This window comes from Herpailurus yagouaroundi, unplaced genomic scaffold, assembly GCF_014898765.1.
Source record: "Herpailurus yagouaroundi ecotype Mexico unplaced genomic scaffold, PumYag 308, whole genome shotgun sequence".
NCBI classification, from domain to species: domain Eukaryota; kingdom Metazoa; phylum Chordata; class Mammalia; order Carnivora; family Felidae; genus Herpailurus; species Herpailurus yagouaroundi.
Window position 1 is genome coordinate 4,958,686 of NW_024412525.1, and position 27,502 is coordinate 4,986,187.

At 46.1% G+C, this 27,502-nt stretch overlaps 1 protein-coding gene across 6 annotated transcripts; it reads right to left on the bottom strand.

The window, feature by feature from the left end:
* Window positions 1-1,653: 1,653 nt before the first annotated feature.
* PPP1R15B (protein phosphatase 1 regulatory subunit 15B) lies at window positions 1,654-26,692 on the bottom strand. 6 transcript variants are annotated; one of them, XM_040462301.1, is made up of 4 exons: window positions 24,781-26,691; window positions 13,987-14,049; window positions 8,610-8,678; window positions 1,654-1,750 (listed from the first exon to the last, which is right to left on the bottom strand). In XM_040462301.1, the coding sequence occupies exons 1-3, from the start codon at window positions 26,111-26,113 to the stop codon at window positions 8,656-8,658; spliced, it is 1,419 nt and encodes a 472-aa protein (XP_040318235.1). In that variant the 5' UTR covers window positions 26,114-26,691; the 3' UTR covers window positions 1,654-1,750; window positions 8,610-8,655. The 6 variants fall into 6 exon arrangements, 5 of the variants coding, with proteins under 5 accessions (XP_040318235.1, XP_040318234.1, XP_040318233.1 ...); XR_005786655.1 differs by having other exon boundaries at window positions 1,688-1,750; window positions 24,194-26,688; XM_040462300.1 differs by lacking the exons at window positions 1,654-1,750; window positions 8,610-8,678 and having other exon boundaries at window positions 13,815-14,049; window positions 24,781-26,692.
* Between the last annotated feature and the right edge of the window lie 810 nt (window positions 26,693-27,502).

Genomic DNA, 27,502 nt, shown 5'->3' on the forward strand with positions numbered 1-27,502 from the left:
CCCCGCATCGGGCTCTGGGCTGATGGCTCGGAGCCTGGAGCCTGTTTCCGATTCTGTGTCTCCCTCTCTCTCTGCCCCTCGCCCGTTCATGCTCTGTCTCTCTCTGTCCCAAAAATAAATAAACGTTGAAAAAAAAAATTAAAAAAAAAAAAAAAAAAAGAATCTTTACCTAGACATGAAAAGGGTGTTGGTTGAGATTTGGAAATTTTTTTTTACTCATGTGAAAGAAGCAGTTTTGAAAATACTTTTCCAATCGCGGGGCATCCTCACCAGTGACTTCTCACATTGTAGATCTTGTTTATCAGGTGTGATCAGTATCAATACTGCTCAGAAAGACATTTTATCAAAAGGAGTTCAAAATGAGGCAGAAAAGGAGTAGTAAACTCAAATAAACACAGCCCTTGCTTCAACAGTTACCTGGAAGCGAGCAGGGGGGTTGATACGTTGAAATGAAAACCTTATGTGCTTTGTGGACCAGTTAAAAAGGTAGTTTTCCCCTGAAGCAAATGTTATTTTACTTTTTTAAAAGGCAACGAAGCATATGGGTAAAAAGTACCTGTAATATTTAGAAATGATTCTGAGCCTCTCATATATTTTGAGGCCTCAGATTCATCACTTATATATAATTATGCTTTTCATTTGGTACCAGTGGTGGGTTGAAAAACAGCCCCCAAAGCTGTCCATGTTAAATCCCTGGAATCTACGAATGTGACCTTATTTGGAAAAAAGGTCTTTGCAGATGTAATTAAGTTAAGGATCTGGAGATGAAGAGATGATCCTGATTACTCGGGTGGGTCCTAAATTCGATGACAAGCATCCTCCATAAGAGACACGCAGGGGGAACTTTGAAGCAGACCAAAGGGGAGGAGGCAATGTGACCACAGAGGCACAGATTGAGGTGATGTGGCCACAAGTCAAAAATACGGACAGCCACCAGAAGCTGGAAGAGGCAGAGAAGGAATTATGCCACCCCCCCCCCCCCCACCGCCGCGCCTCCAGGGGGAGTGTGGCCCAGCCAACCTCTTGATGTTGGACTTTGGGCCTCCAGCACTGTGAGAGAATGCATTTGGGTCGTTTTAAGCTGCCCAGGTTGTGGTGACTTCTTACAGCGGACCTCGGAAATTAATGCAGTGCTTGTAAAAAACTCTTACTGAGGCCTCAAGGAAATGTCTATTATCTTGACTTGTCCAATATCTAATCTCCTTTCTTCTGTTAATAGCCCCTGAATTTCCTTTCTGACATTGTCCCTTCTGCCACTCTCAGCCCATGGGGGTTGGATGGGCTGGCCTCGCCCCACGCCAGCCCTACTGGGGGGCAGGGACTGTGGCACGGATGTGGTGAATCTGACTCTCTGTTCCCCTGGCCATAGTGATTGGTTCAGGAAAGGACACGTGACTCAGACCAAATCAATGAGATATACTTTTTTTTTTTTTTAAGTTTATTTATTTATTTTGGGGGGGCGGCGTGCAGGAGGGGCAGAGAAAGAGAGAGAGGGAGAGAGAGAGAATCCCAGGCAAGCTCCACACTGTCAGTGCAGGGCCCGATGTGGGCACTTGAAATTACGAACTGTGAGATCATGACCTGAGCCGAAACCGAGTCGGATGCTTAACCGACTGAGCCTCCCAAGTGCCCCAGCGAAATTTACTTTTTTTAAAGGACCCAGAATTCTCAGGTAAAATCTTTTTTCTCTTGGATTTGAAGCTGGCAATTGTCATTGGGAGCTCCTGGGATCTTCGGGTGGGAGAGGCCGCTGAAAGGGAAACCAGTACAGGAAAAAGTGGAACCAGAGATAAGGAGAGCCCGGGTCCTCCTTATATCCCATGAGCCCTCGGACCCAGCTCACCAGAGGACGCGCTACCTCTGGGATTTCAACCTGTAGGTGCCCTTATTTGCTTCAGCCAGTTTGAATTGGGTTTCTGCCCCTAACAACCAAAAAGTCCTGACCAATACAAAGGTCACGGTGTCTCGTGTTTCTTTTCCTTTGGTGTAAACAATGTGGTTTTTTTGGGGGAAAGCCAATGAGATAACCACCTGCATTTTTTGTGATGCCCAGAACGAGAACGCTTCTCTTTCAAGAAAACCACAATTTTAGATCAAGAGAAGATCTGAGTGATCATCTCATCCGAAGCCTGCATTTTCCTCTTGGAGGACACAGGGAAACTCAGGAAGAACCCAGAATTGTGGCAATTCCACAGTAGAATTCCACAACTCGGGTCTCCTGGAAACCCAGTCTGCAGCAGAAAGCTAGATTTCAAGACATTTACTTTATCGTGTAAACGTATTTGGCCAAGAGACTTACATAGTCACAAGAAGATTATAACAGATTCCTCTGCTCTATAAAGAATAACAACGATGGTAGTCTTTATTGAATGCTGGTATTTAATAGTTATGTTCGCCTCTAAATGAGGTGGAGAGCCAGTGGAGGGTTCCCTGTAGGGGTGCCATGATCTTCACGGTTCAATGTTTGGGGTTTTTTAATTTGTTTTTTATTTTGTTCCATTTTAGAGAGAGAGAGCATGCGAACCGGGGAGAGGGGCGGAGGGAGAGAGAGAGAAAGAATCCTACGCAGGCTCCACGCTCAGCGCGGAGCCCAACGCAGGGCTCGATCCCATGACCCTAGAATCACGACCTGAGCCAAAATCAAGAGTCAGACGCTTGGCTGACTGAGCCACCCTTCCTGGCTTAACATTTTCTCGAGGATCATTCTGGCTGCTGTTTGGACAGGGTAGAAGCAGAGTCCAGCTAGGAGACTACTGCAAGATACAGGGATGGCTTGGTTCATGGCGCTGAGGGTAGAAACGGTGAGAAATGGTGACTTTTTCTGGGTATCTGTTGAAGGAAGAGCTGACAGATTTTCTGGTAGATTAGACTGTAACTGGGCTGTGAGGGGAAGGGAGGAGTCAGGATGACTCCGAGGTATTCGGGCTGAGCAGCTGGAGGACCGAGTTGCCATAGACTGAGACGAGAGCAGGCTGCAGGAGAGACAGGTGTGGCAGGGGAGAGTGGGGAGACGCAGGTTCGGTTCCAAGCACGTTACGCTGGAGATGCCTAGGAGATACCCAAGTAGAGATGCCAAGGAGGTGACTGGCCGTACAAGGTGAGAGTCTGTCTCAGGAGTAGGGATACACATGTGGTGTTGCCCAGTGATTGGATGGTGGGAAAGCCACAAGGCTGGTTGAGGTCACAAAGGAAGTGAGTGTGGGGAGGGAGGAGGCGGGAGATCAGGGGCTGAGAACCGGGCACTCCGACTCTGAAAGGTCAAGTCAGTGAGAAGGAATCCGCAAAGGCAACTGGAACACACGAGGCTAGTGAGGTAGGAGGACAAGAGGGAGCGGTGTCCTGAAGGGAAAAGCCTTGAGCGCAGTCACGTCCCTCGTAAGGAGAAGGAATGTGCGGATGCTGCTAGTGTTCTAGAAGGGCTGAGGTTCGGGTGGGTTCTGTCTGAGCAGGAAGCGACTTGCACTCCTGCGCGAAAGGGTGGGGAGACAGCTCGGGTTATTTTTAAGTTGGTCTGACAACGGGCCTGGGGAAGATGATCGTTTGGCTAATGAGCCCTTGCCCGCCGGTGAGCAGTTCGCCTCAAATGTGCCCCCCTCAGCTCCATCTCCAAGGCGCCGCTCTGACTTCTCCTGGGAACGACGCCAGCCCAAGATGGCTGGCTGATTTCTCCTGCCAGGGCCGCGTCGTGGCGAGGAGCACTGGCACTGGCAGCTCCCCAGAGAGGGGAGGGGAGGAACGAAAGCGTCAGGCCTCCGCTCCGGGCAAGGAGATGTGGGCTGGGTGGAGCCGGGAGGACCGGCCCCATAGTCAACCTGCTGAGGTTTCCTCTCCGGGTCCCTTCTTGAATCCACGGTTCAGGCAATGCTCTTGTCGCGCCCACTTTAAATGTCTGACCGGGGGTTTTTCTAGAAAATGGCAGCTGGTGCTGACTTGGGCATTTCCTGGAACTAACGCAGCACTTTGGCTCAGTTTAGCTCAATAAATGCATAAGGCACCATTATGCGCCTATCTCTATGTGAAAATGGCTCCAGCCTTCAGCCAACCGGTTTCTTCCCCTCCGGGCTCTGCCACCCCCCACTGTGCTGGTCTACACTCATCAGAGACTTTGGCCCCTGGCTTAGCACCTTCCTCGCCATGCCTTGGCTCCCTCTCATTCGGGGTGATCTCAGTACTAATGTGAGTGAACTGACCAATGTCCTAACCCCACAATACCTTACTATTCTCACCTCCGGGAACACTCACCTCCACGCCGTTAAATGATTCATACCCAAGACCATGCCTTAACCTTTCCGACCGCCCAGATTCACTCCAACTTGGAAAACATGAACTCCAACATCCCACTTTCTGATCACAGTTTGGGCCCTCCTAACACCCTCGTTCCTCTTTTCTCCCTTCCCACCTGTTCCTGGCTTTCCTACAGGACCTCTGGGCTTCTCAGATTTCCTCCAAATCTATCCGTGAAAGCCTCACGTCACCTCCTGCGCCATTCAGCCCAAACTCACGGCCTCTCACAACATCCCCCACTAGCCAAAACCCTTATCCATTTGTCCTCAGCCGTATACACACTGCAAAACTACCCTCCGGATCAATCTGTCCACCTTTTCCGCTCCCGTGCCCAGAAAAGCTACAATATCCCCACTCTCCCTCCTTCCACTTCAGGTTGCTTAAAGAAGTGATGTCTTGGGGCGCCTGGGTGGCGCAGTCGGTTGAGCGTCCGACTTCAGCCAGGTCACGATCTCGCGGTCCGTGAGTTCGAGCCCCGCGTCAGGCTCTGGGCTGATGGCTCAGAGCCTGGAGCCTGTTTCCGATTCTGTGTCTCCCTCTCTCTCTGCCCCTCCCCCGTTCATGCTCTGTCTCTCTGTGTCCCAAAAATAAATGTTGAAAAAAAAAAAAAAAAAGAAGTGATGTCTGCGCTCAGAGTGCCTGATTCTTTGCCTCCCAGTTACACACAGTCTGGTGTCTGTCCCCACAGCTCCTTGAAAACGGCTGAAACTATTCTGGCAAAGGTAAGCACTTACTTCCAGGTCGCTAAGTCCAACAGGTGCTTCTTGGCCCTGCCTCCTCCCTGCCCTGGGTACCCCTGTCTGCTTCTCTACTCTGTGCCCCAGCCATCCCGAACCCCCTACAATGGCCTGTACCTTTGTGCCCTAGCCTCCTCGGCCTGGAGAACCCTTCTCTGCCTTTTCAGTCTCCTTCAAGATGCAGCCCAGGGAGGAACCGTCTACACTTGCCTGACGTCCTGTGCTTATCACTATTTTAGTACTCATCCCTGTACAGGAATGGACTTTCCTGTCACCCCACAAGACTGGAACTCCTTGGGAGCAGCGACTGCCTTTTTGGGGCATGTATTTATTTATTTTGAAAGAGACAGACAGAGACAGTGTATGCACTGTATGTTTGCAGAGAGAGGGAGAGAGAAAATCTCAAGCAGGCTCCGCGCTGTCAGCACAGAGCCCAACTCAGGGCTCAGTCCCGCAAACCGTGAGATCATGATCTGAGCCGAAATCAAGAGTTGGATGCTTAGCCCACTGAGCCACCCAGGTGCCCCCCCCTTTTTTTTAAGTTTTTATTTTAATCACCCTGTGTTCATCAAGACAAGTGCACTCCTTAATCCCTATCACCTGTCTCACTTATCCCCCCTCCATCTCCCCTCTGGTAACCATCAGTTTGTTCTCTATAGCTCTCTATAGTCTGTTTCTTGGTTAATCTCTCTTTTATTTTCAGGGACTGTATTTTATTTTATTTATTTATTTTTTTAATTTTTTTTTTCAACGTTTATTTATTTTTGGGACAGAGAGAGACAGAGCATGAACGGGGGAGGGGCAGAGAGAGAGGGAGACACAGAATCGGAAACAGGCTCCAGGCTCTGAGCCATCAGCCCAGAGCCCGACGCGGGGCTCGAACTCACGGACCGCGAGATCGTGACCTGGCTGAAGTCGGACGCTTAACCGACTGCGCCACCCAGGCGCCCCGTCAGGGACTGTATTTTAAATCTGCTTTTTTGTCTTCATTTTTCCCAGTAGCATTTCCCACCTTCAGGAAGCTCTTTTTTTCTCTAGGCCTGCACGACACCCCATTCTCCTGGGTTACCTCCCACTTCAATGGCTATTCCTTCTTAATATCTTGGGTAACTGCTTCTCCTCTGCTTAACATCAGAATGTTGAGAGAATCCAAACTTCACCCTCGACCTGGATCTCCCCTTGGGCCATCTCCCCCATTGTGTTAAATTCCATCTACAGGCTGCTGGCTTCCAGATTTTTATCTGAATCTGACCTCTCCCTTGGGTTTCAGATGCATATATCCCATTGCCTAATCACTCACAGGGATGTTTAATAAATATCTCAAACTTAATGTGGTCAAAACAGGACTCTTGATTTCCAGCTCCAGATCTGTTCTCCCCAAGTACTCTTTATCTCAGTATGTGGCACACTCAGTAATCACCGCATTGCTTGGCCCAAAAGCCTAGGACTAGGGTGATCACTTGTCCTGGTTTGCCCGGGGCCGGTCCTCGTTTTAGCCCTGAAAACCCTGTCCCAGGAAACTCCTCAGTCTCAAGCGAGCCGGGATGTTTGGTCATCTCACTTGGGAATCACCCAAGATCTCCTTCTTTTCTTCGCATCCCTCATCCAATCAACTGGATCTCCATCCAGATATACCCTCTTTCCACCTCCACTGCCACCTCGTCCAAGCCTCCATCATGTCCCACACAGACCGTCCCAATAGCCTCTCCATCTGGTGTCCCTCCTCCCTTGCTTGGCCCACTGCGTTTTTCACATAATAGCCAGAGGATCTTTACACAGAGAAAAACACACCACTAAGGGCTTGAATACCTACTAGTTCAAGCACTCCAACTACACTTAGAACAAATCCAAATTTCCTTCCTGTAGGCTCTGCATGATCTGGCCCTCGCCTCTCATCCACTGGCATTTCCTAATTCACTCCCTTCTTCCCATCCCTCCCTTCCCCCCATCACCTTATGACTCACTCCTTCCTACCATTCAGGTATGAGGCCAAAGTTACCCTCATGACTGTGTCCAGAGTCATTCCCCAAGTTTCTCCCTATCGGATCTCTCTCTCTTCCATTATCTTCAAGGCATAGCTCACCACCTGACGTTACCTTGTTCATTTTTTTGTTTGTGTATCAACTCCTCCATCTAAGATGTAAGCTTGAGAGCAGAGCCCTTGCCAGCGTTGTTCACATCCCTGTTCTCAGCACTTGGCTCGGCACACAGCAAGTGCTCAGTAAATCTTTGCTAAATATATGAATATTCAGCTGAGTACAGGGTCTCTCACTGTGGTCATAAAAGATATTGAATGAACAAATTAATGCGAGTCAAGCAAGCTCTAGGCTAAGCTCTGGGCCCACCTTCATAACTAAGCTATGGTGCTTTAGGAGTTTATGACTTACTAAGAGAAAGATATGTAAATCAAATTTTAAACTAAATAGTCATAACAATTATGAATATGCTGGGGAGTAAGAAATGTCATAACTGGGTGCCTGGGTGCCTCAGTTGGTTAAGCGTCCAACTTCGGCTCAGGTCATGATCTTGCAGTTCGTGAGTTCGAGCCCCGCGTCGGGCTCTGTGCTAGCAGCTCGGAGCCTGGAACCTGCTTCCGATTCTGTGTCTCCCCTTCTCTCTCTGCCCCTTCCCTGCTCACACTCTGTCTCTCTTTCTCTCAAAAGTAAACATTTAAAAAAAATGTCATAACCTTTTCCTTTTTTTTTTAAGTTTATTTATTTATTTTGGGGGGAGGGGCAGAGAGAGAGGGAGCGATAGAATCCCAAGCAGGCTCCACACTGTCAGCACAAAGCCTGATGTGGGGCTTGAACTCACGAACCAGTGAGATCATGACCTGAGCCGAAACCAAGAGTCGGACGCTCAACTGACTGAGCCACCCAGGTGCGCCCCCCTTTTATTATTTTTTTTTATTTTTTAATGTTTATTTATTTTTGAGACAGAGAGAGACAGACCATGAATGGGGGAGGGTCAGAGAGAGAGGGAGACACAGAATCCGAAGCAGGCTCCAGGCTTCGAGCCATCAGCACAGAGCCCGACGCGAGGCTCAAACTCATGGACCGTGAGATCATGACCTGAGCCGAAGTCGGAAGCTTAACCGACTAAGCCACCCAGGCGCCCTCCCCCCCTTTTATTTTTAACTAAGCTTTATGCTTCACGTGGAGCTCGAACACAATCTATCTACCAATGACCCATGAAGTAATCCAAAAGAACCAGTTTGGCCATGTCACCGCCTTTATGTAGCATGAAACAGACCAAATCTCTTAGCATGGCCTTCAAAATACTCTATCATTTAGAGTAACAACTTTATTCTCCGCTACATTTTCCATCCCATAGAACTCATACCCAGCTTGCCTGACCTATTAGCCGTTCCCAACATGTTTCTATATTCTTCCATTTTCACATTTTCTCTAAAGCTGTTTTTCCTACTTGAAATATCCTTTGCCTCCTTACCCATTAACTGCCCCCTTTCCCCAACATTTACCCAATTAAGAGTACTTATTTTTTCCAAGTCTAGCTCTATTTCCATCTCGTCCATGAAGACTGCCTGAGAGGGATGAGGCAGGGACTCGGGAAGCAGACTGGGTTTACCTGCCCATTTCTTGCCATTCTTCCTAGTTGTGTCATCTTGGGTAGGTCATGATGCTTTGGGTCCTTCATCTGTAAATTGGGAGATAGATAAAATACATCACGTAATTTACAGCAGAAAGAAGGAAATGGATTACAAATCAGAAATTACTGGACCAGAGGGGCACCTGGGTGGCTCAGTCCGTTGAGCAACCGACTCCTGATTTCAGCTCAGGTCATGATCCCAGTGTCATGGGATTGAGCCCCATGTCGGGCTTTGTGCTGACAACACAGAGCCTGCTTGGATTCTCTGTCTTCCTCTCTCTCTCTGCCCTTCCCCTGCTCGTGCTCTCTCTCTCTTAAAAATAAATAAACATTTAAAAAAGTTTTAAAGTAACAATGGAAGGTATAGGTCTTTAAAATATATATATGTGACTTCGCATTAGGGAAAGATTTTTGAGAAATGGCACAAAAAGCATGGACCATGGAAGAAAAAATGGATAAACTGGACTTCTACAAAATTTTAAAATTTGCTCTTAAATGACATGATTAACAAAATGAGGGGTGCCTGGGTGGCTCAGTCAGTTAAGCATCCGACTTCAGCTCAGGCCATCATCTCGCAGTCCGTGAGTTCAAGCCCCGCGTCAGGCTCTGTGCTGACAGCTCAGAGCCTGGAGCCTGTTTTAGATTCTGTGTCTCCCTCTCTCTCTGCCCCTGCCCCACTTGCACTCTGTCTCTTTCTCTCTCTCTCTCTGTCAAAAATAAATAAACGTTAAAAAAAATGAAAAGGCCAGCCATAGACTGGGAGAAAATATTGGTAAAATATATACATGGTAAGGGATTTATATCTAAGTCCCAAATACACACACACACACACACACACACACACACACACACAATCTTGGTTAAAAACAGACCAAAGATCTGAACACATACTTCACCAAGGAAGATATTTGCTGTTTCAATTCGACTTATGAAAAGATGTGCCATAACAGTAAACATCAAGAACATGCAAATTTATACCAGAATAAGATATCACTGCAAATCCACTAGAAGAGCTAAACTTAAAAAGACTTACAATATCAAGCAGAGGTAAGGACATGGAAACATTGGATCTCTCATACATTGCTGCCAAGTGGTACAGCAGCTTTGGAAAACTGGAAGTTGTTTCCTTATAAAATTAAACATATACTTACCATGTGATCCGGCAATCTCACTCCTAAACTTATCCAAAAGGAATGGAAATGTATGGCCACAGAAACACTTTTATACACATGTTCAGAGCAGCTTTATTCATTTATGCAGCATTTATGTAGCTATTTATTCAATAGCCACAAATTGTAGACAAACCAACTGTCCCTCTACTAGTGATTGAATAAATAAATTGTGGTGTAATCGTACAAGTAATACTACTCAGCAACTGAAAGGGTGGACAACTGATATACCCAAGAGCATAAATGAATTTCAAAAGTATTACACTCGATTAAACAAGTCAGACACAAAGGGTACATACTGTATGTAAGATACAATTTTTGTGAAACTCTAGAAAAGGTAAAATAGTGATAAAAAGCAGGTCATTGGGGACGCCGGGGTGGCTCAGTTGGTTGGGCATCCAACGCTTGATTTCAGCTCAGGTCGTGATCTCGTGGTTCATGGGTTCGAGCCCCGCGCCGGGCTCTGCACTGAAAGCGTGGAGCCTGCTTGGGATTCTCTCTCTTCCCCCCTCTCTGCCATTCCCATGTGCTCTCTCTCTCAAAATAAATAAACAAAGCAAGAAAAAAAGAAAACAAGGCAGATCACTGGCTGCCAAAAGTTGGAGGTTGGTTGAATACGAAATAGTACGCGGGAGAGGCACCTGGCTGGCCCAATCAGTCCAGCATGCAACTCCTGATCTCAGAGACTTGAGTTCAAGCCCCACGTTGTGCGTGGACCTCACTTTAAAAAAAAAAAAAAGAGAGAGCATGGGGGAGCATTTTGGGGTAGTGGAAATGCTCTTTATCTACCTAACGAGGAAGCGCCTTTCATAACACCAAACCTCATGCTCTCACTTGAAAGAATCACCTGATTTAAAACTGTAGGTGTAAATTCACCACTAGTAATACTAGCTTCTCAAGAACACCGCAATTACTATAAATAAGCATAATGTGTACATGGAAGACAGACTTTCCACACATTTAATTGCTTTTCTGAAACACACGAGTCAATAAATTCCTGAACTGTGCGTGTTGGTGGGGGAGCCGGTCCACTGGGAGGAGGCGGCCATGGAAATTATCACTTGAGTTGACGAAAAGTATGTTGTGCCCCTAAGACAGCCGGGTTACTATGCTGCACCCCTGGAGGTAGACCGGGGCCAGCCCGTGGAGCCAATACCAACTTCCCAAAGAGCGGTCTTGGATGTCCACCTGGCCTTGGCTACTAGCGTTAGGAGGGAATCGGGCAACAGCAGCCCGAAACCCCAGCCCAGCGGTTCTTGAGGATCCTTTCCACCTTCCGAGCTGGTCTCGTGTACAGCTCTGTGATCAGACACAGTGATTCTCCACGCCTCGAGCAATGTGCCACCCTCTCTCCTATCACTGAGGATGACTGCCCTGGTTCACCAGCATGCAATAGCAAGCAGAATGCTAAGCAAATAGCTGAGTGAGATGAAGCCCTGGACTGGAAAAACCCTAACCCGGAAAGTCGAGCCAAGATCCGACATCATCGGCCTCTTAGATTCCACCTCCAGTCTCCTAAATTAGCCTCTCTCTGTGGAGCTCAGGAAGAATCGATTCACTTGTTCGCGTTCAAATACAAACCTTGGTACTCCCACAGGGAACAGCCTCCACTTCCGGGCACTCACCACCAGAAGGTGGAGTCACAATGGGCAGGCCTGGACCGGGCAGGGCAGTTCTCCCGCTCGGTTACACACCGCGGGAATGGCCTCCAAGGGAGCAGTAGTACATTGGTAACAGCAGGGATCCACCAGGCACTCTGAGATGGTGAGGAGCGCCATCTAGTGGAATCAACGGAGCATCTCTAGAAACCCCCAGCAGCAAAGGAAGAGAACAGATACCCTGGCGCCGCAATACGGGCTGTTAATTCTGGAAAAGAAAAGGACTCCGCCGATGTGCTCACATGTAAAAGTCAGCAGTTGACGTGCACCGTATTAAGGACACTCGAACGAACTGATGTGGTATCCCCAGCCAGGTTGACGTTTGCGATTCCATTCCACAAAGTTAAGAGCGTCCGGCGGCTTCCCTGGGAGGACCTTTCCGTTCCGTGATTCGACCTCATCTATGATCGGGGCACATTTGTTTGTAATCAGACCTGGCTGCGTCGATGAGACCTCAGCGAACGCTCTGTGAGAGGTGACTTTACCAAAGTGATTAACCTGGAGCACCTGGCTGGCTCGGCTGGAAGAGCGCGCGGCTCTTGACCTCGGGGTTGTGAGTTTGAGCCCCACGTTGGGTGTAGAGATTACTAAACACACACACGCAAACAAAGGAAAGAAAAGAAAAAAGTGATGAACTCATTCAAGAGATTATAAATAAATAAACAAACAAATAAATGAAAGTGATTTACTCATTCAAATCTTTGTTGAATATCTATATGCTAGTCACAGTTCCAGGCCAGCGAGGGTAGCAAAAGACAAGAAACAAGTGAAAATGTTAACAAGATGAGGTCAGACTGAACATAGTTTTTTTAAAAAGGTGAAGTGAGGAATGGGGCACCTGGGTGGCTCCGTCAGTTAAGCGTCCGACTTGGGCTCAGGTCATGATCTCACCGTTCGTGAGTTCGAGCCCCACGTCCGGCTCTGTGCTGACAGCTCAGAGCCTGGAGCCTGCTTCGGATTCTGTGTCTCCCTCTCTCTCTGCCCCTCTCCTGCTCAGGCTGTCTCTCTCTCTCTCTCTCTCTCTCTCTCTCTCTCTCAAAAATAAACAAACATTGAAAAAATAAATAAATAAAAAGGTGAAGTGAGGTAAAGGGCAGGTTGTGGATAGGGCAGTGAGGAGTCTCTTGGAGGTACTTTTGAGATGAAGGACTCATCTTCTCATGGGGAAACATTTTTAAAGACAACCATCCCAGAATATATATGCAGATGCATTTTCAAAACTGTTTTGGGACTGACTCCTCTCTGGTTTTTGCCTTCTGAGCCAATGCATGAACTCCACCAAGAAAAGCATGCTGGGGCACCCGGGTTAAGCATCTGACTCTTGGTTTCGGATCAGGTCATGGTTTCAGATCAGGTATCGTGGGTTCAGGCCTTGTGGAGGGCTCTGCGCTGAGAGTGCTTGGGATTCTCTCTCTCCCTCTCACTCTTTACCCCTCCCCCACTCGTGCTGTCTCTCTCTCTCTCAAAATAAATAAGTTTTTAAAAATTAAAAAAAGAAAAGAAAAGCATGCTTGGGGGCACCTGGCTATCTCAGTCGGTACAGCACGAGACTCTTCATCCCGAGGTTGTAAGTTCAAGCCTCATGTTGGGGGTAGATATTACTTAAAATCCTAGGGGCACCCGGGTGGCTCAGTCAGTTGAGCGTCTGACTCTTGATCTCAGCTCAGTCATGATCTCACAGTTCGTGAGTTTGAGCCCCCCATCGGGCTCTGCAGCTGATAGCGTGGAGCCTGCTTGGGATTCTCTCTCGCTTCCTCTATCTCTGGCCCTCCCCTGCTCACGTTCCCGCTCTCTCAAAATAATAATAAACTTTTAAAAATAAAATCTTTTAAAAAAGAAACAGAAAAAAAAACAGGTTTAACTCAAAATGGTATACTGCAGGAAGCTTTACTCTCACCTCTCTTTTCGACCCTGAACATCTTTGGGATATTTATGAAAATTAACCCAGTCTTTTTTTTTTTTTCCAATTATTTATTTTTGAGAAAGACGGAAAGAGAGAGGGGGGGCACAAGCAGGGGAGGGGCAGAGAGAGAGGGAGAGAGAATACCAAGCAGGTTCCACACTGCGCTAACCCTAACCCTAACCCTAACCCTAACTCACAAACTGTAAGATCATGACCTGAGCCAAAATCAGGAGTCAGACACTTAACTGACTGAGCCACCCAGGTGCCCCATCTCAGTGTATTTACGTTTTTAATGTTTATTTATTTTGAAAGAGAGAGAGTAAGCAGGGGAGGGGCAGAGAGAGAGGGAGAGAGAATCCCAAGCAGGTTCCACACTGTCAGTGCAGAGCCCAGTGGGAGGCTCGAACCCACGAACCAGATCATGACCTGAGCCAAAATCTGAGAATCCGACAATTCACTGACTGAACCCCCCCCCAGGCACCCCCAAAATTAATCCAGTCTTAAACCACATATATGGTAACCTATTATTTTGGTGGGAAAGTATGCAGCAAGCTCTGGAGAGAGTTAAGGCCCCTGTGAGCTCCTTTCTTCCTCTTGGGTAGACGGTGTCTTTAATGAGCACACACCTCTGGCAAATTGTGCTGTTCTTTTGCTGCGGAGGTCCTCATGCTTGTCTTCTAGGGAAGGATCTGCAAGAATAGTGAACAGATGGAGGAAAGAGTAAAAGATGAAAAGAACAAAACTTGCTCAATCACTCCCAAGTTCGTCCCTTGTAGTTCAGGTTTCTAGACCTTATGTCCTCATCAGATCCCTGGGGTATCTTCCCGATGGGTCAAGCAACCCGCTTTCTATACACCTAGCTTCCTCTGTCTTCCCTGGTGAGATTACAGAGCCGGCCGACGGTAAAACGGGGATGCAACTCAAATTATTACATAGTAACACATACCCCTACGGACCCCCTGTATTCTCCATTCCATGTGTAAAATGGTTTCTTTAAATTCCCTGATGGCAAACTTGTCACTAAAACATATTAATTGGAAGCAATATAAGTCTTGCTTAGTGAATCCTCAAAGTGAGCGAGGTTAAAAGAGATTGATGTATCCTATTTATTACCCCTATTGCTCCAGATATTGATATCACGCTACCTTTGTATTTTAAAGTCATAACTGACCGACACAAACAGTCTCTCTGGAGCAAATCCAGGGAGCAAAAGACTAATGTTTTCTATTGACCACAAAGCATTCAATGAAGTCCATAAGGAAAAGATCCTAATGACCAACACAGAAAGATTCCCAAAAAACTAACATTCGTGTTATAATCAGTTAAATGAAGAAATATCAAAACCTCCTTACACATACAAAAGAAATGAAGTCTCTCAACTCAAAGGGTACCCTGGGCAGCATACTTATTTTTTAGAATGTACTAAGAATTCTTTTATATATCTCTATATTAGATACTTTTATAACATGTGTTTTGTGAGAAAAAAAGACAAACAAGATATTTCCACTTTTTTTTTTTTTTTTAAAGAGAGAGAACGGGAGAGGGACAGAGGGAGAGAGAGCATCCCAAGCAGGCTCCATGCTCACTCAGTGCAGAGCCCAACACAGGGCTTGATCCCAAGACTCTGGGATCATGACCTGAGCCAAAATCAAGAGTTGGCAGCTCAACCGACTGAGCCCCCCAGAAACCCTCCATTTATTTTTAAAGGTACACAGAAGGGGGCGCCTGGCTGGCTCAGTCGGGAGAGCATGCGACACTTTGATCTCAGGTTTGTGAGTTTGGGCCCCGTGTTGGGTGTAGAGATTAAAAATAAAACCTTTAGGGGCACCTGGGTGGCTCGGTCGCTTAAGCGTCCGACTTCGGCTCAGGTCACGATCTCACGGTCCGTGAGTTCGAGCCCCCGCGTCAGGCTCTGGGCTGCCGGCTCAGAGCCTGGAGCCTGTTTCAGATTCTGTGTCTCCCTCTCTCTGCCCCTCCCCCGTTCGTGCTCTGTCTCTCTCTGTCTCAAAAATAAATAAACGTTAAAAAAAATAATAATAAAAATAAAATCTTTAAAAAATAAAAGATAAAAGGTACACAGAGAATCCAAAGAAGTCTCCAGATGAGACCACCAAATTCCTAAATCTGTAACCAGCAAAATTTGAGGTCAGTAATTAAATATTTGCCTTAAACTTTCTATTAAAGTAGAAAAAAAAAAAAGCACAATTTCTCCATGATATCAGGAGTCATAGCAATAAATCTGGTTTGATGTGAATATGGCTATTTCCATAAAACTTCCAGGAAGAGAGAGCCAAAAATGCTTCAATTAATCCCAAGATGGCATAAAGTATAACCTGGGGCTATCAATTCAATTTGTACTAAATACTGATTGCTTGCAACTATTCTTTCCTCCCGGTTCAGAACTATATCTTTAATAAATTTTCTTCATCAGCTAGGAAGATCCAAATACCCAAATTAAGAATGCTATTATGCCTTAATCCATTAATAGGCTTGTTATAACCCAAATGCTGTCTTTTTTTCAGGGTAAGAAGTTTGATTTTTCTGATGTTGCCGTCACGTTTATGCAACATTGTAAATGGGAGAATGTCATGATTTACAGTATCATGGTTATCATTAATAATAATGCACAAACTAAAGAAACATTAAGATTTCCCTGCTACTTAACTGGCGCAGCCACTCTGGAAAACAATATGGGAGTTCCTCAAAAAGTTAAAAAACAGAACTGGGCGGGGGCATCTGGGTGGTTCAGTCGATTAAGTGTCTGAGTCTCGATTTCGGCTCAGATCATGATCTCACGATTCAGGAGTCTGAGCCCCACATCGGGCTTTGCACTGACAGTGTGGAGGCTGCTTGGGATTCTCTCTTCCTCTCTCTCTGCCCGGGCCGCCCCCCCCCCCTCACAAAACATAGCCTAATTTTAAAAATCAAAAAATAGAACTATCCTGGGGTGCCTGGGTAGCTCAGTAGGTTGAGCATCCAACTTCAGCTCATGATCTCAACAGCTCATGAGTTCAAGCCCCATGTGAGGCTCTGTGCTGACAGCTTGGAGCCTGGAGCCTGCTTATGATTCTGTGTCTCCCTCTCTCTCTCTCTGCCCCTCCCCCACTTGCTCTCTCTCAAAAATAAATATTAAATAAAATAGAACTACCCCACAACCCAGCAGTTGCACTACTATGTATTTATCCAGAGGATACAAACATGATGATTTGAAGGGGCACGTGCCCTAATGTTCATAGTAGCGTTATCAACAGTAGCCAAACTATGGAAAGAGCCCACGTCTATTGGCTGATGAATGGATAAAGAGGTGGCATACACACACACACACACACACACACACACACACACACACACACACACAATGGGATATTACTCAGTCATCAAAAGAAATGAAACCTGGCCATTTGCAATGATGTGGATGGAACTAGTGTGTTATGCTAAGTGAAGTCAGTCAGAGAAAGACAAATACCATGGTTTCCACTCATATGTGGAAATAAGACAGAGACAGAAGCAAACCATAAGACTCTTCACTATAGAGAACAAACTGAGGGTTGCTGGAGGGGAGATGGATGGGGGGGATGGGCTAAATGGGTGAGGGGTATTAAGGAGGACACTTGTGGGGTGCCTGGGTGGCTCGGTCGGTTGAGCATCGGGCTTTGGCTCAGGTCACGATCCCACAGTTCGTGGGTTTGAGCCCCACGATGGGCTCTGTGCTGACAGCTCAGAGCCTGGAGCCTGCGTCGGATTCTGTGTCTGCCTCTCTCTCTGCCCCTCCCCTGCTCGCACTGTCTCTGTGTCTCAAAAATATATAAATGTAAAAAAAAAAATAAAATAAAATAAAGGACACTTGTGATGAGCACTGGGTGTATGTAAGTGATGAATCACTGGGTTCTACTCCTGAAACCAATACTATACTGTGTTAACTAACTTGAATTTAAACTTAAAAAAAAAAGAAAAATTTCCCTGTACCTAAGAGAAACACTATGCTAAGCCGAGCATGTGAATTTGACTGCTTCTGTGAAATACCCCATTTTACTGTTTTCTTTGCAGAAGTGGATGCCTGGGCCAATTTTGGAATCAAATCCCCAGTCTCTAAGAAGGGCATTTCATACTCTAAGAACCAAATTCCCCTATTAAAACTTGGTTTGCAATCCTACTCATCCCCTTAAAATTCCTCCCCTTCAACAAGCTGAGGTGCAATTTACATGTCACATAACCTTTTTAAAGTACAGAAATTTGTCCAGCCCCTCTAAGTTTATAGTGCTTTCACACAAGTACCTGATTTAATCCTGAAAATTCTGCTCAGTAAGTCCAAAGCTAATGTAAAATACCAGGAAACATACAGTATCAATTTGAACCAAAATATCATGTAACATCTAATAATTGCAAATATATTTATTACAATTTACAGATTAGTTAAAGTTATATACACAAATATAATTTTAGCTATAAAATCCCAACAAACTGGTTACATTTAAATCACTGCATCTGTAGAAGCCAATTTAGAGTCTCCTCGTCCCCTAAATTCACCTTCCTTAAATTATAAAAAAATAAAATCTGACAGTTTTGATTTCAAGTTAAAGATGAAGAGGCGCTGTTATCACATTTCAAACACTCAGAAAAGGAAATTTTACCTGTCTGTACAAAGCCTTTCACATGCTACATTGATACTTAAAGCACCACTGCAAGACTTTAAACGTGCACAATGTTCAGTGACAGCTTCCAGGTTTGACTTTGTTCTAACAACTAGGATTGGGATGAAATGACAAGAATTTTTTTCTCCTTCAGCCCCACTTAAAAATAGCCCCTTCTGTCCTTTTCATCACTGTCCGATCGCTTCTTTTAAAGGAGGGTGGTAAGTGGGAGAACTCTTCCCCAAGCTTTTACTCATTTGGTAGTGAGGTCGGAATCCCCAGGGAACAAGGTTCCAAAATCCAATACGTGTCAAGCTCTGCCATTATTTTCACATAAGCGAGAGGTGCAAGATTTCAGGCGGAGCCTGTGAAATAACCAGTAGGCTCCAGGCTGGTTTTAAAAGAACGCCTAGACGCTTTCAATAAGCTTTGTTCAAGGCAAATGGTGCCTTCTTTCCATCTGACACAGCGGTGCTTGAAACCAGCCTGTTTCCACCGCGCTCCAGCAGGACTCTGCAAGTGCAGCCCCTACAATGGCCTCAAGTGGAGGCGCACAGCGCCCGGGGGGTAAGGGCTCTGCAAAAATGGGACCGGCTTTGATGATGGCGTACTCGCCGTGTATTCACCTGTGAGTATGTATGTTATCACTGGAGGCAATGCTTAGAGCAGACTGGATGGAAGTAATGACCAGGTAGATTATAAACTGAGGTAGTAACTCTGCCAGCACTTCTGATGAAAAATTTGTTTCCACACTGGAACAAGTTGAAACTGAAGAGGTCACCTGTCTACTCATGTGTTCCATCACCTGCGACAGGAGGCACGTGGGGTAAAGAGGGACCAATAGGAGGAGATCACCATTACCTCGGCCTAACAGTTGTGCACCATGTAGAGCTAACCAAGCAAACCAAGGACAATCAGTCACTGCAGAAACTTCAATTCAAAAGTGAACTTTGGGCTAAAAATATTAAGACTTTCAAGTTAAGTCTATAGTACCATCCTGGAAGTACAGGCCTTGTCTTACTTCTCTCAGTAACAGAACACAATAAACTTGGATATCGACTGAAGTCTGTATTTTATGTTGCAAACTGGAAAATTCAGAACTGCCCATTTCCAAGTTTACAGTGTCCCCCTGACAGGTTTTAAAAGTGACGGTGCTGAGACGTGAGATTAATAACACTGGTTTTCTGTTGAGAGCATACACAACAGAACCAAATTGCTCTGAGAGGTCTCCTAGCTCCTTCCTAGGACAATTCTTGGCTTTTCAATTAAAAAAATAAATGCCTATGATGCAATCATTGCTTTCCAGAGTCTTTTACAACAATTTCTACCTGTTGCAACATGCAAAGAACCATTGAATTGGGAACGACAGTAACATGTACAGAACCCTCTCCGAGACGGTTTGCACAGAAGTTAAACGTGTTAGACATTACAATTTGGCAGAAAGATGCAATTTTCCCAAACACCAGAAGAGTCCTACACATGGAAGTTTTGTGGCGGTTCCTGAAAGTGTCTTAGGTAGAACTTCACCTAGAAACAATGACCCACCACACAACTTTCAACCAGAGTCATTTTTAGTAGAGGGAAAAAAAAGTTGACACAAGATATTTAAGCTGGTAGCACACACAAGATTATTTTCTCAGCTTTTAAGTTAGAAGGGCCACATCACTGAGATAAAAATAGAGAGAACATAAAAGCCTCTTAATTTTAGAATGTCACGGAGGAAGAGCCCAGTGTTTTCAGACAGGTAAACATAATTTAAATTAGAATGGAAAATGGGCTTTGCACCCTATAAATATTGTTTCCCAAGAAAATAACTTTTGGAAATGCAAAATTACACCTTAAACGGTCCCCTATTTCACCTTGGCAAGCACAGAACATTCAAAAACACATCCAACTAAGTCAAAAAAGGGAGGATTAGAAACCACATCATCTCATCCTTCATTACCAGGGCTCGGCTTCAAACCTGGACATTTCTGAGTGGGATTGGTTGCAAAAAAAAAAAAAAGGAAATTAGACTAGGTCACTGGGTCCAAGTTGCATATCCTCTAAAAAAAAAAGGACAGCTGCCAAATTTTGTTTTTAAAAGAAACCTCTCAAATAAGAGGTAGTGTATGCTCGAGTTAGAGGCTGTCAAACCATCTTAACATTGCTCGAAAGCAGTAAGTCCTTTGAAGCATGTTTCCTGGAGTCTATTGAACATTCTTTCTCTGTGCTCAACTGTCAAGCAATATCCAATAGCATCTTCTGTTTCTTGAATTCGTTTCTGGAACCTGCACCCATCCCGTGCAAATTCTTCCCATGGTCCTTTGCGGTCCTCATCACCACTTATATAATACTCAGTAACTTCTTCAAGGAAGGTTACCTATAAAGACAAAGACTATTTTTAATCGTGCTCTAGGATCTTACAATCACTGAGGTAATTAACCAAACCTTCATGCTACTAATTCTTTCGGAATATCAAACAACCCAGTACCTCAGAGGAATATTTGGTTTCAACTGTAACAGAAGTTTAAAAGAAAAAGAAGAAAGCAGCAGTAGTTCTGACTGATTAGATGGCCTCTCAATAAACAGTGAGCAAATGGCCATTTGCACCTACATGGATGGAAGTGGAGGGTATTATGCTAAGCGATACTGGAGAAAGACAAGTATCATATGACTTCACTCATAGGAGGAATTTAACAGACAAAACAGGTGAACGTAAGGGAAGGGAAGCAAAAATCATATACAAACAGCGAGGGGGACGAAACAGAAGAGACTCTTAAAAATGGAGAACAAACCCAGGGTTACTGGAGGGGTGGTTGGAGGGGGGATGGGCTAAATGGGGAAGGGGCATTATGGAATCTACTCCTGAAATCATTGTTGCGCTACATGCTAACTTGGATGTAAATTTAAAAATTAATTAATTAAATTTTTTTTTTTTAAAGTGAGCAAATGCCATCTTAATTTCCTTCACACATACACATACATTCCTGCCCCATGTGTCATCGTGTTGTTCTACCTCCCTCCTCTTGGTTTTGGTGTTAAGAAAATGAATCCAGATGGGGAACTGTAAGTCTCCTGATGTTATCCTTGTTTGTTTGGTTTTTTTTTCAATCCTTAGGGAAGTACAGTTCTGTGACACTTTTCTTCCAAAATGACAAATGTTTCCCCCAGAACTTTTCAGAAATATTTGAAACAGTTATTCGTCAATGTCAGTCGATGCTTTTCTTACGGCACCAAAAGCTTTAACAAGACCTTCACTATTTCTATTCTTTTTCCTTTTAAATAAAATTTCACTTTTTCGGTGCTTTCCAACTTTTGCATCATGAACAAGTAGTGTTACTCTTATACTATTACTTTTGTAATCAGACTATTAAAAAGGTTACTTAGTCAACAAAATACAGCGAAATTAACATATTTTAAGGCTATGTTGCTGAGAGACTTTGTGGTTGAGATAAAAACCCTTTTCATTCCTCCTTAATATGCTACCATTACATACACATGAAATTGTAAATATTACAGTACACATGATTTCACGTAATGAGTGACAGTCCCTTTTTAACCCCTACTTAATTTTTAATATAGAAGTTTCTTTCGGACGGAGCAAAGTACAAAAGTAAATACTTGCTCTAAAATATGTTCAATAGTTACATCAGCTAATCCCACCGTGGCCTACTCCTTTCTCCTTTCCTTCCCTTTACATCAGGCCAAGGAATGCCCTGGAGGACAATTAGCAAGCATGTAACATCTTACTAGATATTGCATTCTAGAGTTACTCACTCACGGTGTCACTAAATAATAACAACAACATGGATAGAGTGTTTACCATATGCCAAGCTCCCTTCAGAGCACTTCACAATTTCTACCTCATTTAATCCTCATAGGACATGTACGATTATCACCTCCATTGTATAGAGAAGGAAAGAAAGGCAGGGAGGTTAACGGGCTTGTTTCAAATGACACAGCTTCCAGGAGGTGTAGCAAACAGACTGCAAACCGAGTGCGGCCCCACAATCTGCACCATTAGTGCCGTAGCACAGGCGTTTCAAACTCCCATAGCTCAATGTTTCGTTTTAAGAATTAGGCACTATCAGGGGCGCCTGGGTGGCTCAGTCGGTTAAGCGTCCGACTTCAGCCCGGTCGTGATCTTGCGGTGAGTTCGAGCCCCGCGTTGGGCTCTGTGCTGACAGCTCAGTGCCTGGAGCCTGCTTCTGATTCTGTGTCTCCCTCTTTTTCTGCCCCTCCCCTACTCATGCTCTGTCTCTCTCTGTCTCAGAAATAAATAAATGTTAAAAAAAAAAATTAAAAAAAAAAAAAAAAGAATTAGGCACTATCCACAATTCCCATATACCTGAAGAATGTCAAGTACTAAAAGGCTGCCCGAATAATTTTACTATGTTTACATAATCCTTTATAAATGTTGCTTCCACTTCATAGTCAGTAGTCTCCCAGCTACTTGACTCATCTCATTTTTACTCAATGAGTAAGCGAAAATGAGACATGAGACTGGCCTGAGGTCCCTGAACTGTACAGCTACCATTTAAAGGCAAGGGGATGAATTAGGAGTGTTATTTACTCATCTCATTTAAATCATGCAATAACTCATACAATAGATGCAATTATTACTCCCATCAGATAAATGAGTCAATCAAGGCCATGAGAGGTCAAGTTACTTTGCAGGTCTGGCTGTCTTCCCAAATCTCTTGGCCCTAACAGCTCAGCAGGAGGGAACACAAGTCTCCAGATACCAAATGTGCATTCCGCTGCCCCACTTTGCTTTTTAATCTAGTCACGAAATAGGTCATTTTGTCAGGGGCCCGTTAAAAATATAAAGAAAAGATCTTTTATGACGACATTTACAGAAGAGTGAACGAATTTTTTAACATGACTTATTCTACTTCTACAGGCGAGACATACGTTATCACCATTTAGAGAAATTTTCTACCCAGTAAGAGTTTCAAAGGATTAATTCAGCTGGCTATTTGGAGCCAACAGATTATGGCCCTGTCCACTTGAAACTCTGATGCGGCAGAATCAGAGGGCACCAATAATTTCCCCTTCTTTCTCTTTCCAAATAAGTATACAGGAAACTAAAGAAACTTTCCCTCTACAATAAAAGACACCCTGTGTGCTTAGAGGGATTCCTCTCCAATTAATAACTTTAGCTGAACAAACAATAGAGGGAAAATACAAAGCAATTCAAAGGGCTTCCCAAAATAAGATTAACTTGACAATGTGTTAAAAGAATAAAATGAAGTTTTTGAGACTAGTTTAGGAAGCAACTACTCAAGTTAAGCCTAGTAAGTGACCATCATTGTTACAAATGATTATTAACCAGTAACTGGCCAATGAGAACTAATAACTAATTGCACTCTCAGGAAAAGGCAATACTATTTCCTGGTTTTTCGGTTTTTTACCGTCAAAGTCACGTACATGTCAAAAAGTCTTTCATATTGAAACTAGTATTTTCTTTCATGTCAAACAACCAGACAAATCTGGCCTGCTACTTGGTACCATCATCCCTCTGGGTCCTAATGGAGAGTAATGAAGACACTGTTATCCCGTAAATAAAATATTAAGGTCTGCAAATGACGTACCACATTTAAAAACTCTATGGCTACAACAGGACCTGACCAACCTCCCGAAAAATTTAAACTGTGTATACACACAAGGTTTAATTTTTCTGTTCCGTAAAAAAGAGTGGAAAGTTGAAGTTTGCATGCAAATAGCCCAGAGCTACAAACCCAAATGAAAAGGGCACTTTCCGGGGCGCCTGGGTGGCTCAGTCGGTTAAGCATCTTACTTCGGCTCAGGTCATGATCTCACACTCCGTTGAGATCGAGCCCCACGTCGGGCTCTGTGCTGACAGCTCAGAGCCTCGAGCCTGCTTTGGATTCTGTGTCTCCCTCTCTCTGACTCTCCCTCGTTCATGCTCTTTCTCTGTCTCAAAAATAAATAACCATTAACAACAACAAAAAAAAGGGCACTTTCCTGCTAACGTCTATACCCCAGTGTCTTCCATCTGGACAGGAACAACATTCTACAAGAGGGAAGGGGGGGGGGTGGAGGTGGGAGGGTGTCATTTCTTAATCCGAGTATATAAGCTTAGAGTCCTTCCGCGCAAAAAATATGCACGACTATGCCTCCAGAAAAGTCATCCTATTGTATTTAACCACATCAAAACAGTACAAATTAACAGGCACATTAGAAGAAAGACACAAACCTTTTTCCTCTTGATACGCGTGTGTCTTTGTCCAGAAAGAACCCCACCCTGTCCCAAGTCTGGACCTTCGGTTTCTCGGCTCCCTAACAGGTGCACCTCACAAGAAAGTAAGGTGTGATACTCCGAAATGGCCGCAGCGGGCTCAGACGGCCTCTCTGGGTCGCAACAGCCTTTCCAAATTTTCCCTGATGTTTGAAAAGGAGCCTTAAAATTTAAAAGGTTGTAGGGGTCATCGGAATTACAGAAAGAATTCCACAGTTTGAGATTCTCTGCTTCATCTGCACTAGATTCCCAGTCCTCTTCCTCCCCAGAATTCTGGTCAGGAGACTCGGGAAGGCTTCCGGTCTGGGGAGAATTCTCTAGATCAGACTTGTCAGACAAATCCTTCTCGGAGTCAGAAGGGGCTCCAGGAACAATTCTGGCAGCAGTCTGAATTGTTGCCGTAAAGTTTTGGGGATTATACGGATCTACGCTATAGAAAGAGTTCCAAAGCTGAAGCCCTTCAGAGTCTTGTTCAAGGTCTGATTCTGAGAATGAGCTATCACTATCAAAACCATCATCCTCAGCCTCCTCATCCCAACCCTCACCTTCGGAATCAGAACTTGTTTCTGGGTCACTGGATGCGCCTCCCAAAATGTAATCTATCAACCTGTTGCTACAGGCTGGTCTCGAGGATAAGGGAATGTCATCCTCTAGGTCCGAGGAGTCAACTACACTTATTTGGTCCTCGCCAGGCTCTTTTTCCACCGGTACCTCACGAGATGGACAGCCTTCTGAAGGCCCCGGTTTCTCCACAGCAAGCGGGTCCTCTGTGGTCACCAACGCGACTTCCTCCTCGGTTCCCGGTTTCTGGGCGGTTCCGGGAACGGCTCCAGCAGAGGGAACACACTGTGTGGCACTGTCTCCGCCGGGTTGCGGATCCATCCGGAGCAAGCTGTGCTCCTCCTCCAGACTGTGGTAGCCATGATCTTGGTCTGGGCTGGGTAACGCTTGCCCCTTGCTGGCCTGCTGGAGGAATTCCAGCCGTTTCATGCGAAGATGGTGGATTTCGGGCAGGCCCTCTCTAGAAAGGGGCGGACATCCCCGCCATGAAGCGCAAGTGATCTCTGCCTTCAGTGGCTGGGGAGGGTCATGGGCCTCAGTCACACAGCTGCTCTCGGGGCTGAGGGTCTGGAAATCAACTAGCTCGCCACTTCCCACGCCGCTCTGATAGCCGAGCCCCACCCGGGGCAGGGAGTCCAGATAGGAGGGGTTCAACAAATAGGAGACCACGCTGAAACTGCTTACACGCTTAACGTTTGGAGGCCCGGAGGGCAAAGAGCCAAGTTCCCGGTCCGAGCAAAGATGGCCTTGAAGGCCACTCGGCAACAGCTCCACTCCCCACAGCTGGTGCTCTAACAGAAAAGCGTGTGCCGCGGGGTCCAGGGCTCCAGCCTTGGCTTTGAGTTCCGATGTTAGATCTAAAGACGAGCACTGCCAGTGGATCCCCTCCTCCAGCCAATTGAGGGGGCTGGCACCAGAGTCGTCCGAGGGGTCGAGCCGCAGCGAACTCAAAGATTTCTGCGCGGGGGGCGCGGCTGGGTCCTCCCGAGCCTTCAGGGCCCTCAGGGCGCTGGACCCTCCAGCAAAATCTAGCCATCTGGTCGGAACCATCTCTCCGAAAAGCTGGCTCCAAACCAGCAGCTTCTGAAGCAGGCCGGGGAGTGGCGCGAAGAGCTGGGAAAGCAGCTTCACCCAGTAGCTGGTCCGCGGCTGGGGGGAAGCAGCAAGTCTGGGGTCCCCGGAGTGTTCCGGGGCAGGAGGCGTGGGCAACTTGGAGGTGCCGGGCTGCGGGCGTCGAGGGAAGAAGAAGGGCAGCCGGATCCGGGGGCCCGGCCGAGAGGCTGGCCGTGGCCGAGACCCGTCTGCTGCCGGCTCCATCTCCTTGTTCTTGGCAGTCTTCTCAGGGCTGAAGGTCGGACGGGATTCGGAGCGGCCTAAACAGTCTTGGCCGGAGTCGGGGCCCCAGGCCGATCCCCGGGCCAGCAGAAGAACCACAGCGGGAAGCGGCTTCCGCCGCGGGCGGCAGACCACAGTCCGGAACGGCAGGCGCAGGACGTAGCGGCCGAGACGACATTCATCCTGGCGGGAAGAAGGTGTCCTAGTCCGCCCGAGGCCTCTCCACCATAGATAGAGCCCTCCCGCGGCGACGGCAGCGACTGTCCAGAAGAGACGGACCGTTAAAAAGCCCCTCGGCAGCGCGACCCCGGAAGGGCTGGGCAAGAGGACGCGGGTGGAAGCGAAGCCCAAAATGGCCGCGGGGCCAGCGCGGAGCAGGACACCCCCAGGCGAGAGGACGAGACGAAGGAGGGCGGCTGGCTACGCCACCAGCCCCGCGTCGCCCAACGTCACTCGCACAGCCTCGGCGGGAGGGCCTTTCCCCACTCCGGCGTGCGGCCCCTGATTGGTCTCCGGCCGTTCCCTGTCGGCTTCCTTACTCTCGGCGGACCCAGCCCACCCGCCGGAGGTTGCATCAGCCGGGCCTAGGCTGTACGCGTGCGCACTGGTTCCCCCGTGGTCTCCTAGGAGACCGCCCCGCCCCGGTGCCCCCCAGCCCCACCCAGTCCTTTGGGCAAAGGGGACTTTGCCAGATAACCCGACAATTCCCGGAAGCCCTCTTAAGGTCCTAATACACACAAGTGTGTACACTTACCCTAGGCTTGCATATATCGGGGTTCCTGTATTGAGTGCTAAGTAGATCGTCAGCATGAGATCTTAGTATAATAAGAATTGACAATACTGTGTAAATACACGTCTGGTGTTAAGACACTAATGATTTGGAGTGAATAATGAGTGCAAAATCATAAGGGGAAAATGAGTCATTCTTATGCATTCGTGCCCTTTCGGTTTTCTCGAGTTTCTAAATCACTACTTAGCTTTGCCTACGACCCAGCTTTCAGTATCTAATCCACATACATCTCCCCACGAAAATGTGAACTCTTGTTTCTTAGGTGGTGCCCTATTAGACTGTCCCCTTTCAGGAGAGGCAAACTGAAGTTGCAGAGGAGGAAAGAAACGTAGTCCTCGGAGGTGTTGACTCTCTTATATGCTTCCCAGGAGGCAACACATTCAAGTCCTATTTATGTCCTGAGCCGCCCAGAACCGCAGGATACAGCATGTAAAGGACACGCGGACCGTTATCCTTTGAAAAAATTTTGTCTATTATAATTGCTATATTTAATTCTCCTTAGTTCATTTCTTTTTTCTGCTAAAAGTTTTTCATTGACACCTCTGAAATTAAAAAAAAAAAATCTATTACAGACGGAGTGT

Bases quoted from the DNA above. Each gene is read 5' to 3' on its own strand.
- PPP1R15B (XM_040462298.1), bottom strand. From the start codon at position 26,113: ATGGAGCCGGCAGCAGACGGGTCTCGGCCACGGCCAGCCTCTCGGCCG. The intron at 20,354-24,193 runs GTTTGTGTCTTT...TTGTCTTTATAG, and splicing joins CGCGTATCAAGAGGAAAAAG to GTAACCTTCCTTGAAGAAGT.